General features: G+C 40.3%; 1 protein-coding gene across 1 annotated transcript in view; it reads right to left on the minus strand.

Moving 5' to 3' along the window:
• The window catches only part of LOC130205009 (astrotactin-2-like), a 249438-nt gene that overhangs the window by 85671 nt on the left and 150491 nt on the right, over positions 1–13276 (minus strand). The window contains exon 11 of the mRNA XM_056432100.1: positions 6002–6152. Coding sequence (XP_056288075.1) covers positions 6002–6152 — 151 coding nt within the window. The remainder of the gene's footprint in view (positions 1–6001; positions 6153–13276) is intronic.

Here is a 13276-nt window from a genome sequence, read left to right on the forward strand (position 1 = left end):
ACTATGAGAGTGAAGGATAGCTTTGTTCTGCGACTCCACCAGACTCGGGCGCTCTCCGCTCAGCTTGATTGCCAAAGGCAGTTAAGAGCTGCTGTTACGAGCGTCCTCTGAAGACAAAGACAGTGGACACATGGGTTGTTAATGATGACTTATGTTTGCTTATGTCAGGAAAGTAAACGTAAAGAATATAAACAATTGTAGCAGCAGTAGTGTTGTCAAAGTATAAAAAAGCTAACATATTAAAAAAAAGATCTGTCTTAAAATGATGATTTCAGGACATTAAATCAATACATGTGAATATATGGTCTTTATGAAGAGAGACAGATATACAAATGCACATTTTACTTAAGGTTATTGCAAAAATAGTGACAACATAAAACAATTTACTGCAACAGTCGAGCAATAACACTTTTTTGTTTCTCTTGATATCTCAATCATGCCACAAAGAAAAACATATTTGATCTGCTTTGCATGTTAAAAAAACAGTTGACCTTCGTCTCTTGACTTATTAAAAGGGAGAGGAAATGGAGATACTAATCTATATAACTTGTTACTTGGGAATAAAGCCTGTGAGATTTAATACTCTAACTTAATCAATTTTATATTTGCTTGGGTTTGCAGTCAGGTTGAATTGAATGAAATTGATTCAGATTGAAGAAATGACCATGTCAAAACAAATATTAAATATTGCCCCCCCCCCCCCATGAGTGAGTGTACCCTTAAACTATAGCTTCAGTTCACTGAAGTTGCTCACACTGTTTTGTAAATCATGCTGTCTTGAATAATCAGTGACAATAGATTGGATCAAATTAATCCACGGAATATTATATATTATGCGTTTTAGTTCTACCTCCCTCTCAAGGCCTCGTACTAAACGGTATCCTACACAGATCTTAACTCCCACCCTTGTCGCAGTGTTATGTGCATCTCTGCGGTGCACTAACTGACACACTTGATCCGGCGTTTAACCAACGGTGGCAGAGTAAAAAGATGATAGATTTATTATAATTTGATTTAAACCATAAAGTGTAGAAATTCAACGGTAATGAGGTAAACTGAGCTGACGCACGGGGGAGTCATCAGTTGTTAGACACACGGGGCTGTGGGGGGATACGGGGGGGGGGCTTTGGGGATGAGGCTCTGCACAAAACTTTTGTTTGGGTGGAGTTGCCATTTTTCCTCCCTGCTGACTCTCTATGCAAACCAGAAGCAACCAAGCAGAAATCTGGCTCCACACTGACAACTCATCATTTCATTCCTGACATTTACAGTGTGCAACACATGTTGATAAACGAGTGCATACTGGGAAACAAGATAAGCACCGTACACTGAGATCGCTCTGTTCTCTCTGAACTCTTCTCAACCACCAGAGTTTTGAATAGGCCAAAAGTAAAAAAATGAGATCTTTGCCATCCCCGCATCCAAACAACTGTACCAGAGATCTCCCAAATGAGACATCAACTGATGAAAGATACGGCACTAATATTCTACCATCTGCTCAGCCTCTGAGTGTGTCCATTAAGAAGACAGATATTGTAGCCGGATACAATAATGTGCCATCAAGAAAAACAGTCTACCATTTACGTAAAGCACAATAGATTGCAGTTGTCAAACTCAAACTTTAAAAATGGCAAGCTACCAGGCAACCAGGAGAAGCCACGCTTACAGAGTTGTGAACTCGCCCGAGCAGCCAGAGGGGAGTTCACAGAGTGCATCAGCAATACCCCTCTCACACAAACACAGCGGGTGACACGGAACATTGACCACGGGTTCAACGAGAATTCGACCATTCACGCCACACCACTGGCTAAATGCTAGATTGTTGCTGTTCACACAGCCCACATCTGCCCAATGAAGCGGCCGACACTTCGTTGCCGCTGGGTTTGTTGCCACAGTCAAATTCAATCTGAACTCCAGTTTCAAGCATATTTTTTGAGCAAGAAAGATTCATGGAGGAGATATTTCCTCTCGTGTTATGACCATGGAAACGTATTGTCAAGTGTGTGTCTGCTTTAGCAACGAAGGTAGATTCACAAAAAAATGGAAAGTTATGGTTCTCCAATGCCAGACATCATTCCAATAATGTCTGGCATTGGAGTCGATACGGAGACCGGTATGGTCGATCTCTCTGGTACAAACGGCATTATCATGCATCTAGCCAACAATAAGACTTTTTACCTCTAAATTGTGTAACATTATGCAATTATAATAAGTCATAGATCTTTGGTTTTTAATGTTTTTTTAAATGTTCCTTACAATAACAGAACAATTGTCATTCATATAATAAAGATTTTGCAACATAATAATCTACTTTTAATACTTAGATTAGATAATCCTTTATTAGTCCCACAGTGGGGACATTTCAGGATCACAGCAGCGGGTGCACATTAGAGCATTGATAAAAGATACAAAATAAAACACAAAACACAATAACAATACTAAAATACTAAATATACAGAGGAAACAAAATACATACACAAGGCAGTTGTGTATGCATGTTCGAGTTGTGTTTGTCTGTCTTTTTATACTACTGTATACTTTATTGTATTCTTTTTACTACGTCGACATATATGTCACTAAATATAATATATTATTCTCCTTTTAAATCAATTAAGTCACAATCAGAATACACTCCGTATATAGACCACTATCCATTTCACATAGGGGGAAAAATGCATAAGCTTGAGTGTGGAAACAGCAGTGATGGAAACAGTAAACAACAACAAACAGCTTTACCCAGCATATTGCTACTGTAACGTATAACACGACCAACTGGTGTGTGATGGGCCAAGTGATGAAAAAAAGAAGGCGCACATACAGAAACATTACCTTTCTAAAATCGCTAACCTGCACTTACAACAAGCTGTTCTTATAAACGGAGGTTAGCGAGCACAAGAATAAACCACCTGTCTTCTTCTCCTTCTTAGCAGCAGCGAGAAAGGAAATAAAGGCAAAGAAAAAATAGAATAAGCAATGTCTCCGTAGCTTCAGCAGCGGCTCAAACTAAAATCTAATTCATTGCAAATGCATTTCAACTGTCTTAAGAGAGGCAGACAGCCTTGAGGGACTGACTCTGATAATGGATTTTAAAGCTCTCGGTGTGGCATGTCGCCGCTCTGTGTTAGTACCCACTCTGACAGCGGCGTTTAAAATAACACCGACGGAAGAGTCAGAGAATGAAATAATACCACTGTGTCTGTGATCCTCGGAGTTAATCTTTGAAGACTAGAAGGCTTTGTCAGTCTTTTTGTCTGCGTATTAATCAGCGGCACATGCAGGTGTGAGACTGCTCTGAGTAATACTTCAACTAACAATTATACTTTCTGAAAAGTGTGAGTTGAAACTAAATTAGGTGGATAAGTATTCTCTTTACTTCATTTGAATTCCTGTTGTTTCTTTGACATGGTTCGGCCTGAGCTAATGGTCAGCTGTGAGCAAAAGGAAATGGTGTGTTGTCCATGTGAGTTCACTTACACATGTGTGTGAAGACCTTTAATTAAATATGCCACAGTATGTCCAGGGGCTTGATGGGGGATGGAGTCTGATAAACAATCCATGGCTTATTAGCATACACTCATTCATATTTTATACACACTCTCTGCTACTTTCCACCTCTGGGTTTAATAAAGAGACTTCCTGTTTAATGTTAATCTCCGGCCCCTGTTTGGGATGCAAATGCTACTACCATGAAAATATATAAAACATGGTTGGACCAATGCTACAGATGTTGTTATAATTATTTTACAGATATCAGCTATTTCAGATGCATGCAAATCATGTATAAAGGCAATTATATTCATATTTACAGTAATACAACAGACGCCTAAGGGATATATCTTTAGTTTGAATAAATGCCAACATACATATATTAGAAACAACATTGTAGTACGATAGCACACAAAGTATGTCCGTGGATATTCTAATTAATTCAAATATTACAACGTAAAAATGTTGCATTCAAGAAATCGGTGAGTAAATAATGCCACTAATATAGACTAAGTAATTATTTACTTGGAAAATAGACGAAAGCTTGTCAACCTTCACAAAGTCACAAAACAGCACACAAGGCATGAGATGCATGACAGTCGTTGGAGTGACACAGTGAACTATCGCTGTTCATGCATATTTTTAATAAATTATCCATGTTGAGGTGCTCGGTTGAAACACGAGAGGAACACCAAACAAGTGCAGAGACCAAGGGTTATTATAATATGCTGTCATATTATCAGCAACAGAATGATAAACATACTGTCAACAGGTTTTGGGCAAGAGGCAATTACCACTATATGTAGACAAATACATATCTTAGTCATAAATAACAGCTACAAGCTACTAAATATGTCACGGGTGCAACTTGTCCTGGTTTTGATGAAAGATGGGGAGTGTGAGTCAGGTTTATTAATATGGACTCGTTGGCATGGTAACACAGTGGGAGGTAAATCGAAGAGGATGAGCTGCAAAGGGCATGTGAAGAAAAACTTCATCTGTATCGAAAATAGTGAAAATGTTCCAAGCGCTACAAAAGTGTTTAGTTCCAAAGTCGATCAGCTCTGGACCACGGTGTCAGGAATGCTAAACAACATTTGTGAGTCAGGCCAGCACGGTGCCCATGAATATGAAAATAGAAGGTTTAGAGGCCTTTTAGTTATTTCAGTTAAAAGATAAGAAAATGAAAAAAAGAGAGCTGAAAACAGGACAATGGCCTTATCAGTGTTTGTCTTTGGTCGACACAAATAACGAAAAGACCAGTCGATGTATCGCCCTTTGCAAGCTCTTAATTAGCCAGCAACCGTCCTCCAGCAATTCAGATGGCTCATCAATTTAATTACTTTCCAACCTGGGCCCCGCCCCATGCTGTCCAAAGCCTCGCAGCAAAAGTTTCCAGTCTCCCTGTACTTGTAAATATGCCAGGAAAAAAGCTTGGTAAAAGGTATGAAATATACATAATAGTTGTATCCAAAGAAGCATTCTAAATATAATAGTATTATGTTTTCACTGGGATAGTTCCTATGTATCCATATTATATTGTGAATATGAGCCCCAATATTGTCTTCACAGAGAATTCAAACACCGTTGTTTAGCAAAGGGCAATATCTGTCTTTTCCATGAATTCTACATTCCAAAAGGTTAATAAATAACTGTAACAAGACTAAAGCAGACAGTAACACGCTGTCAGAGTCTGTCTACAATGAATACGGGGCCACACACCGCACCGTGTGAGTCATAACTGCTTCCAACCACCGGCCCCATAGTGTCCATACATGCACTAAAGAGTCTACGATCACAGCTAAGCATACTATTTGTGGCACATTAAATATTATAGATTGCTTGCGAATATTAAAAAAAGCCATTTTAGGATGTAGCAGATTGCATGCAAATTTAATGAATGGCGTTATCTTGGGAAAGAAAAAAACAAGGTGATTATGTAAATTAATGACTTTTAGACTACATCCAATACTTAATCAGTCTTTTAGCTGCAAAGTCCTGCACTAACTACTGAGCAGCAGGAGCACTGATCATTATGTCAGAGTGTAATCATGCTACGTTACCAGCCTTTCTTTGTTGTTTCTTTCATTAAATATTCAGGCAATTGGCTATTGTTAGGAGTCTCCTTATTTTGAATTCTCAATTTTCTAATGTGCCCATTACTTTTGGAAAATTTTAGGTGGGTAGTTATTCATTACATGAGACATGGCACCCTTGAGTGCCAGCATGCCTAGACAGCATATCTGTCGCTCCCGTGTTGCTCGCCAGACTAAAGGCTTGAACCCTGCATTACTAGTGTGTCTATAGTTCGCTGTGCCTCGGAGCTCTGCTGGCTGGTTAACTACATCTCATCACCAGTTCAGCTGACAGCAGGCTGGTGGAAGTGTCACATAAACGTTTGCATGGATACAGTTAATGTAATTAGTCCTGGTTGAACTCATAAATTATACTATTCACTTACTATTGACAGCTAAGCTGAAAACAAAACCCGTACATGACCTCTGCTTGCACTTACCATGCAGCCGGATGATTCGAGCTGTCTGTCGGTCACACACTTAAAGTTCTTCTTGCAACCGCCATTATCTTTGGAGCAGTCTCGGACCGGCCCAAAAGATGCCAGAAGGTCCTCCACTGTCTCAAAGTAAGTAGACATCATGGCCTCCTCTCTGGAATAGAGGAAAACAAAGAACATACCCGTTAATTTGTCCACAGTGTCAATAGGTGCGCCGGTAGAAGTGATGACAAGTGAGAAGAATGCTTGAGCAGCTGAACATCCCTCTTCATGTGAAAAGCAGTCTCCCATAGCCTCACTGTCTCTAGTGCAATTTAGAAGCTACATATGACAACATTTGTTTGTGTTTATGCCCATCCAGCTGCAATTCAGGACTGCTTGTCATGTTTGCAACTCGGTTTATTTTGAAAAATGTACAAGGACGAAGAATAACAGAGCTGTTATTGAAGACATCAAATCATTCTTTATCAAAGTGACAGGTTTCCTCTGAAGCCAGAGCTTCCTTTTGTGGCTGTCAGGACAAAGGCAAGCCGTACTAAACCCAATCCAACAGTAGTTCAAAACTGATGCACCTTAGGGTGTGTGTTGTGCTGGAACAGCCGGACAGCATTTAGAAGAACAGCCGGGGTAAAAGTTTCACTGGAGTGAATGTGCACGCAGGGGGTTTGTGCCGGTTCATGAGGGTTCATGTCTGGGACTAATCGGTGCGTTGGTATTAATTGGACTTGTTTGTCACGGTGTGTTGATGTAGAGCCTCTGCAATCATCACTCTGCATCGACTAACTCTCAGGACTCATCCGAGGCCAAGGCGTCCTCGCCCCGCCCCCGCTGGCAATGTTGAAGGAGACAGCAGCAGAGCACAGAATAAATAATAATCACAGACAAATGCATGCCAACACTTTCAAACCTAAACAGAGGCAATATGAGGTCAAGTTAATTTATTCCTCATTTATTTTTTATTTAATAAATGAATGTAATGTTTACTTTTTTTTTTAACATAAAGCAGAGCATCATAATGACATTTTTAATGAGTGGAATTCAATACAGGCCGCGACAAGCCTGCATTGTTATTAAATCTCAATAAGTCTAACAACACATTATTCAAATGACACTTATTGTTCATCAATATAGAAATTAGTAATGGATTTATAAGACGAAGCATCTCCAGGCTCTCCAGCAGCTTTGTGAGACTGTGTTTGGGCACCGCAGCGCCTTGAACTAAATGCTACCATCAGCGTGCTAACATCAGCATGCTAACTTACATTATAACAATGCAACATGTCATTGTTCAGCAGCTAATGTTTATCACGTGCACCACCTTAGATGATGAGCGCGTTAGTGCGCTAACGTTTACTATTATCCCTTAACGTGAGGCAAGGCTGATGCTGATGGGCATATCGTTCATTTTGCAGGGATTTAGTCATAACGTATTTGACAAATGAAAAGTATGACCTGCTGTTAGCGCTGGATGAAAAATCAGGGGAACAACAAAGTGATCACAATTTATCCTGGAAAGGACAAGCCTGGGTATGCCAATTTTATTGGCAATCCATCCAATTGTTGGTGAGACATGACACCCTAAAAACCAAAATGTGGACCTCGAGGTAGAGCTGTAGCGAAAGTCAGGGATATTAGAAATATCAGTAGGCTTCATCTTCTGGGAACAAAGACTGGGCAGTATTGTAGATATTATAGTCTCGACTAACGCGTTGAACGGACCTTCATTGCCAACCGTGCCCGAAGAAAGTGAAGCAAATACTTAAAATTAGTTTGTAGTTTAGTCAAGAGATTCATTGACTTGTGTACAGCATGTCTGTGTGTGGGTCACTCAGCCACTGACATTGCCACTTCTGTTTAAAATAAATCATTAGGAACAAAGGAGGAATCTGCCATTTCCAAATGCTGAATCGTTATACTTTCTTCTGAGAGATGTCAAACTGACCACGGCTGTGCGGCTCAGCTGCTGTGCTGACTCCGGCATGCTCAGCCGTGCCCATACACTGAGCTCTGCATGCCTGCTGTCAGACTGAACGGAGGGGTAAGCAACCACTGTGCTTTTCTTTGCAAAGAAACAAAAGCACCGTCTGCATTGGGACCACGGGGACTACAGAGTGCTGTGATGGTGACTCGCCTCTACAAACAGCAACACGATCCTGGATGATGTGAAGACAGATGCCCTACCGAGCGGGGAGGATTTCTGGAGCACTGCCACCGTCACTGCTTTTTGTGCGTCTCTTTCTATTATGTACACGGGTGCTTATGTGGACGGCAATATGACAATTTATGTTGTGGTTAGTTTTATTAAAATTATTACAATTAATCCTTTCTTCAAAGTGGATGCAAACCACCAAGTCATGCATGTCGCATTGTTTTGTTCAATGAGCAAAGAAGGCAAAGCAGATGCGTTTGTATTCACTGTAAAATATGTTTTTGGTGGATATAGGGATATAATAACCTTGATACTGGCTTAAGGCAAAGATGAAAGGCAAAGCATTACAATGCAGCAGAAAAGGAAGGAGCGCTCTGTGCACAGCATTGACAAAAAACCTTCAAAATTCAAATCATATCAATTTAAGCAGGGATGTATTGTGGGTATATGTGGGCAGACACTTTCCATTTACAAAATTCTTTCTTTTTTTTATTATGGTGTTCCATGTGTGATCAGCATTTAGAAAAGCTCTTTAACAGGTCACAATGTTTTCAGCAAGGGATTCTATTGTGTAGCTCATAATTGGCACACCTTCCTTGTTTGAGTGGAGACATATTAGGGCTCACAGACAGCACACAGGTACTGTCGGCAAAAATCAAACCTTTCCTGACAGTGCTGTGCTGATGGAAAATCACTCAATGTCACACTGCGAATATAAAAAAAAAAAGTCTCCCAAATTAGTCAGGAAAATCAATCCAACAGGCCAAAATGTGGATAGTCTTGCATTTAATTAATGTAGTAGTAGTCATTCTCGTTGTTAAATGCTGGTATGGTATATCTGATTCATTTGATGTAGATTTTAATGAAATCAACTCAAAAGGGAAAAAAATAGTTTTTTCCCTTTTGAGTTGATTTTTGAGTTGTATCAACAATATATGACATTAAAATATTTCAATCATGTAAGATGTTAGACCCCTTGTTTAAACAACAGACTGGATAATATGATTCAATATAGTGAAATATGTTATGATACACGTCTGCTAAATAGAGCAGACATTTAGTCTGCTATATTTTTGTTCATAGCAGACTAAATGTTTTATGGTTCCTAATAGAAACTGATGGTGTGGTTATGGTGGAGCCATTCTGCATTAATGGTATTGATGTCACCCAGTAACTCCTAGTACTCAAGATCGATGCACAAATGCAACCTTTTAAAGAAACAATTTATTTCACAGTCTGCAGTACTGCTAGCCACACGAGCAGCTCTACTGTAGCCGAGCATGCCTGTCTTGAGGCAAAATAAACAGCTTTTATTAAACCGGGTGGCAATTTAGCCTTGTGGCCAACCAGTCTCAGCCGCTAAGGGGTATATCTCCCATTTATGGATTACATTATATGCATTCAGTCATGTTTAGCTTAGCATTACTAGGATAGATACAGGATATGTGAACTGAAACTCTCCAAATGAAAATACCCCAAAACTTCAGCAAAATTCCCATGCGTTTGTTTTTCCATACGGTAGCTTTAAGATATATCTTTTCCCACTAGGACTCCAACATTAACTATCTATCTTTTGTGGTAATCAATATTTATATTAAACATAGGCCAGAATGAAATTATTCGCAATAATTAGACATCCTTTTACTCGGTTCAAAATCACAAAATGGAATAGCATAAAATATATTATTTTGGATTACAGCACTTTCTAAACGCTTTTGATCTGCAACTTTGTCCACCTGGAGAATCACCATGTACTCTAATTTCTCTGCGTATAATTCTTTTGACCACTAACCAATGTTCAGGTGTGTGGTCGGGACATAAACTGATTGGAAAATCAAGATCTTTGCCTCATGTCTCCGCTCTCTTTTCACAACATTGGGATTATACGGCTCTTATTTGCTATTAAAGACTGCTGCTCTCTCCTTCTGGGTAGTTCAGGCTCATGGCTAATGACTTTGAGCTATTGATATGTCATATTGTCACATTCAGCGACACTCTATCAGAGATCAGAGACCGAGCAATGAAGCTGAAAGCCAACATCATCCAAAGACAGAGGAAATGCAGCCCTATGTTCACCGAACTGGATAGACCTCAGCTGGACCTTAATGAATCTCAAAAACAGCGGAGGGGACAGGGTGCACTCTTGTCATAATCGGATGCCCACATTTAATGTGCTTGACTTCATGCAAACACGGGAAAGACATTTCCCTCGTGCACTGAAACCGAATGATAACCAAACACGCTGGAAAACTGTTCCTGAGCCAAGCCAAAAGGTAGAGACCACTGCAATAACTACTGGGCAACGCCACTCTACCCATGAGCCACAGCCGCCCCTAGCACACGGACCGGAGCAAATTAATCTCGTCTTTAGAACTAGGAATTACTTTTTGGCTACGTTTCCAGGTTTGGTGTGTGGAGTCTGAGAGGAACCAACCAAATGCAGTTGGGCTCACCTCTGTGTTCGGCACCAAACTTCTTGATTGATGGTGGACTCTCCTACTCAGGAATTGTCCACGGCTAGACGTGCCAAGCAGTTGTGGGACTACTGACAAATCTCTGGCTGGCTGCTGCACAGTTGGACTTTCTCCCGGTGGGTGAGAGGGTCACCATTATGTGGCTGTGTAATGCATAGAGAAAAACGACTACCGGTACTGTTGTTTGCGCGTATGCAATTTTTTTGTGTTTGCGAGGCAACGGTGGCTGGTAAGCTGTCACGCCCAGCGGCCCGTGTCTCAGAATAATAACCAAAGCTTCAGAAACCATACGTCTAAATTGAAGACGTAGGAGCTGAACACAAGTGAACCGCAGCTGAATTGTACATTTATTTTATAAAGCGTGTTTCAATGGGACAAGCTTCAAGTTACAAGCACCACAATATATTCCTTGTTTAAATAATTCATGCGGACAGTGTTGCGAAGCGATGAGTCAACGATAATCGGAACATTCTTGCTGATTGGACGTATTTGGGTTGATGGTCAGTATACTATATAGCCATGCAGCAAACTGTTTTTTATTTGTGAGGGTAATCTCAGTAGTATCTGTTTATCATACAGAAACTTGCCCTTTCTCAAACGGATGCCAATCCACTGGACCCGAAATCCCATAAGTGTCTTTGCAGGGCACTCTGCATTAAGCGGGAGGATCAATAAACAGCCAAACTGTGGGATGCACTCTCCACACACACACAGGAAGCAACAGTCACCCTGAGTATTGAAAGATGTCGTCATTGTTCAACTGCTGAGTTACGGTTTACATATACGTACTGTTCAGTTGTAGATGTAGAGTGTACCTAACACAATTGGCACATGCTATAAATTAGATGGTGCATATATGAGCTAAAAAGACAATTGATTGAGTCGACATTTTCAAAATTTAGACCTATCAATACAATTATTTAGGGAGGTATATCTGCAGGTTTATGTGCCTGAAGTTGCAAGACTCATCTTAAATGTGTAGATTCGCCCCATTACCCGGCAACCATGTTTCTGATTAGTGGTAATGGGAAATGACATGTCCGCACCGGGGGGGGGGGGGGGCACTCTTCAAGGGTTTTATGGTCCACTTTCCCTCACACACACAGTTAGTGCTCCCTTCACACACATGGTTGCAATTGAGACTGATATTAATGTTAAAAACAATTTAGTTTACTTTGATTGTTTTTGTAAATCGCAAACCACCTCGCGATGATTTAGTTACTGCCTCTGGGTTGCGCTCTTGCTTAACGTCGTCACAAAGGAATATTACACTGAACATTGTTATCGTATTGTACCACAATCTTAAAAAGTAAATTATCTATCTCGGTCTCCCATGTCTTATTCTTCTTCTCCTTATTTGACAATTCAATTCTTTATGAATTAGCCAGGGAACACATGGCATTCTCTGCATCAGTTATTTCTGGCAGGTTCTCAAAGCATTGACGAATGACTCCTTAATCCAGAGGAAAACACACGTTGGGGAAGGTGAGGCAGACAAAAATAATGGTTTCCTCAGCTGTGAGGTGCAGGCTCTTCTTCTGGATAGAGGGAATAGCGAGTCGAAGATGAAAAAACAATCAATTCCGAGACCACTGTTGCAACACATTCCAGAAGGGGGGGGATTGGGGGCGGGGGTTGGTGGAAACTGAAGAAAATATAAAAAATAGGAATATTGGAAAGTTTCTTATAATGGTGCGCAGCATTTTACATCATAGCACACAGTTTTTAAAGTATTAAGCAAAGTTTAACTCTCATTGTTTAATTAACTATAGCCTCAACCCCAATGGTCTATTAAAAAGCAACAAATTATATTCCCATAAAATGGAAATTAGTTATATTCGAAATAAACAACAAATGTATATCTGATCATGTTTCTTTTCCAAATCATTAGCTGATCCAGATCATCTCTTGTGCTTGACCCAGATGCACATCAGTTGCATCTAAACACTGACTAATGCACTTGTTATTAATCTCCCTCCCTACCTCTTGGTTTGGCCAGATGATGAATGGCCGGGCGGCGCCGCCCACAGTTGGAGCGTTGCTCCGGCATGATTACCGAGTCCGTTATTGGTCTGCCCCTGCACTTGATTAATGCTCTTGTTCCAGCTCCCCACAAATATGCTGACTCTCATCAGGCACCTTTGTCATTGAGCAAAGTGCATTTTTCTTTAAGCTTACTGTAATCACTGAGGAGAAATACAGTTGGTGAAAAAAGCAGGTAAACCTAAGTGATGAAATACAAATTGAATACGGCACTTTTTCTCGTTGTGAAACACGTTTCGATGGAGATTTGGAGTGAGAGGAAGGAGATTTATGTACTTGATGTTTTCTTGGTTTCAAGTTTAAACTATTTGATGGTTCACTTGATCGTGGTGAGTAAGGTCATTAATCACCAGTGTGCTGCTGAGGGTTATTAACGGTTCCTTATCGATACCAATACTAGTCTTGGAGCACAGTTTAGCGTGCCTGAAATCTTTGTGTTATTCATGAAGAGTTTGTGGAAACAATGGCTTTGGTTCAACAACATGAATGCAAAGCTAATATTTGAGAAGATAGAATAGATGTTTCGGAAATACATATGGTCCAAGTGCAAAGTGAGCTTAAATGCTGTATGTAATAATTGCTGGGAGGCAGCGCATATGCAATATCTCCTTG

This window comes from Pseudoliparis swirei, chromosome 15 (genome assembly GCF_029220125.1).
Source record: "Pseudoliparis swirei isolate HS2019 ecotype Mariana Trench chromosome 15, NWPU_hadal_v1, whole genome shotgun sequence".
NCBI classification, from domain to species: Eukaryota; Metazoa; Chordata; class Actinopteri; order Perciformes; family Liparidae; genus Pseudoliparis; species Pseudoliparis swirei.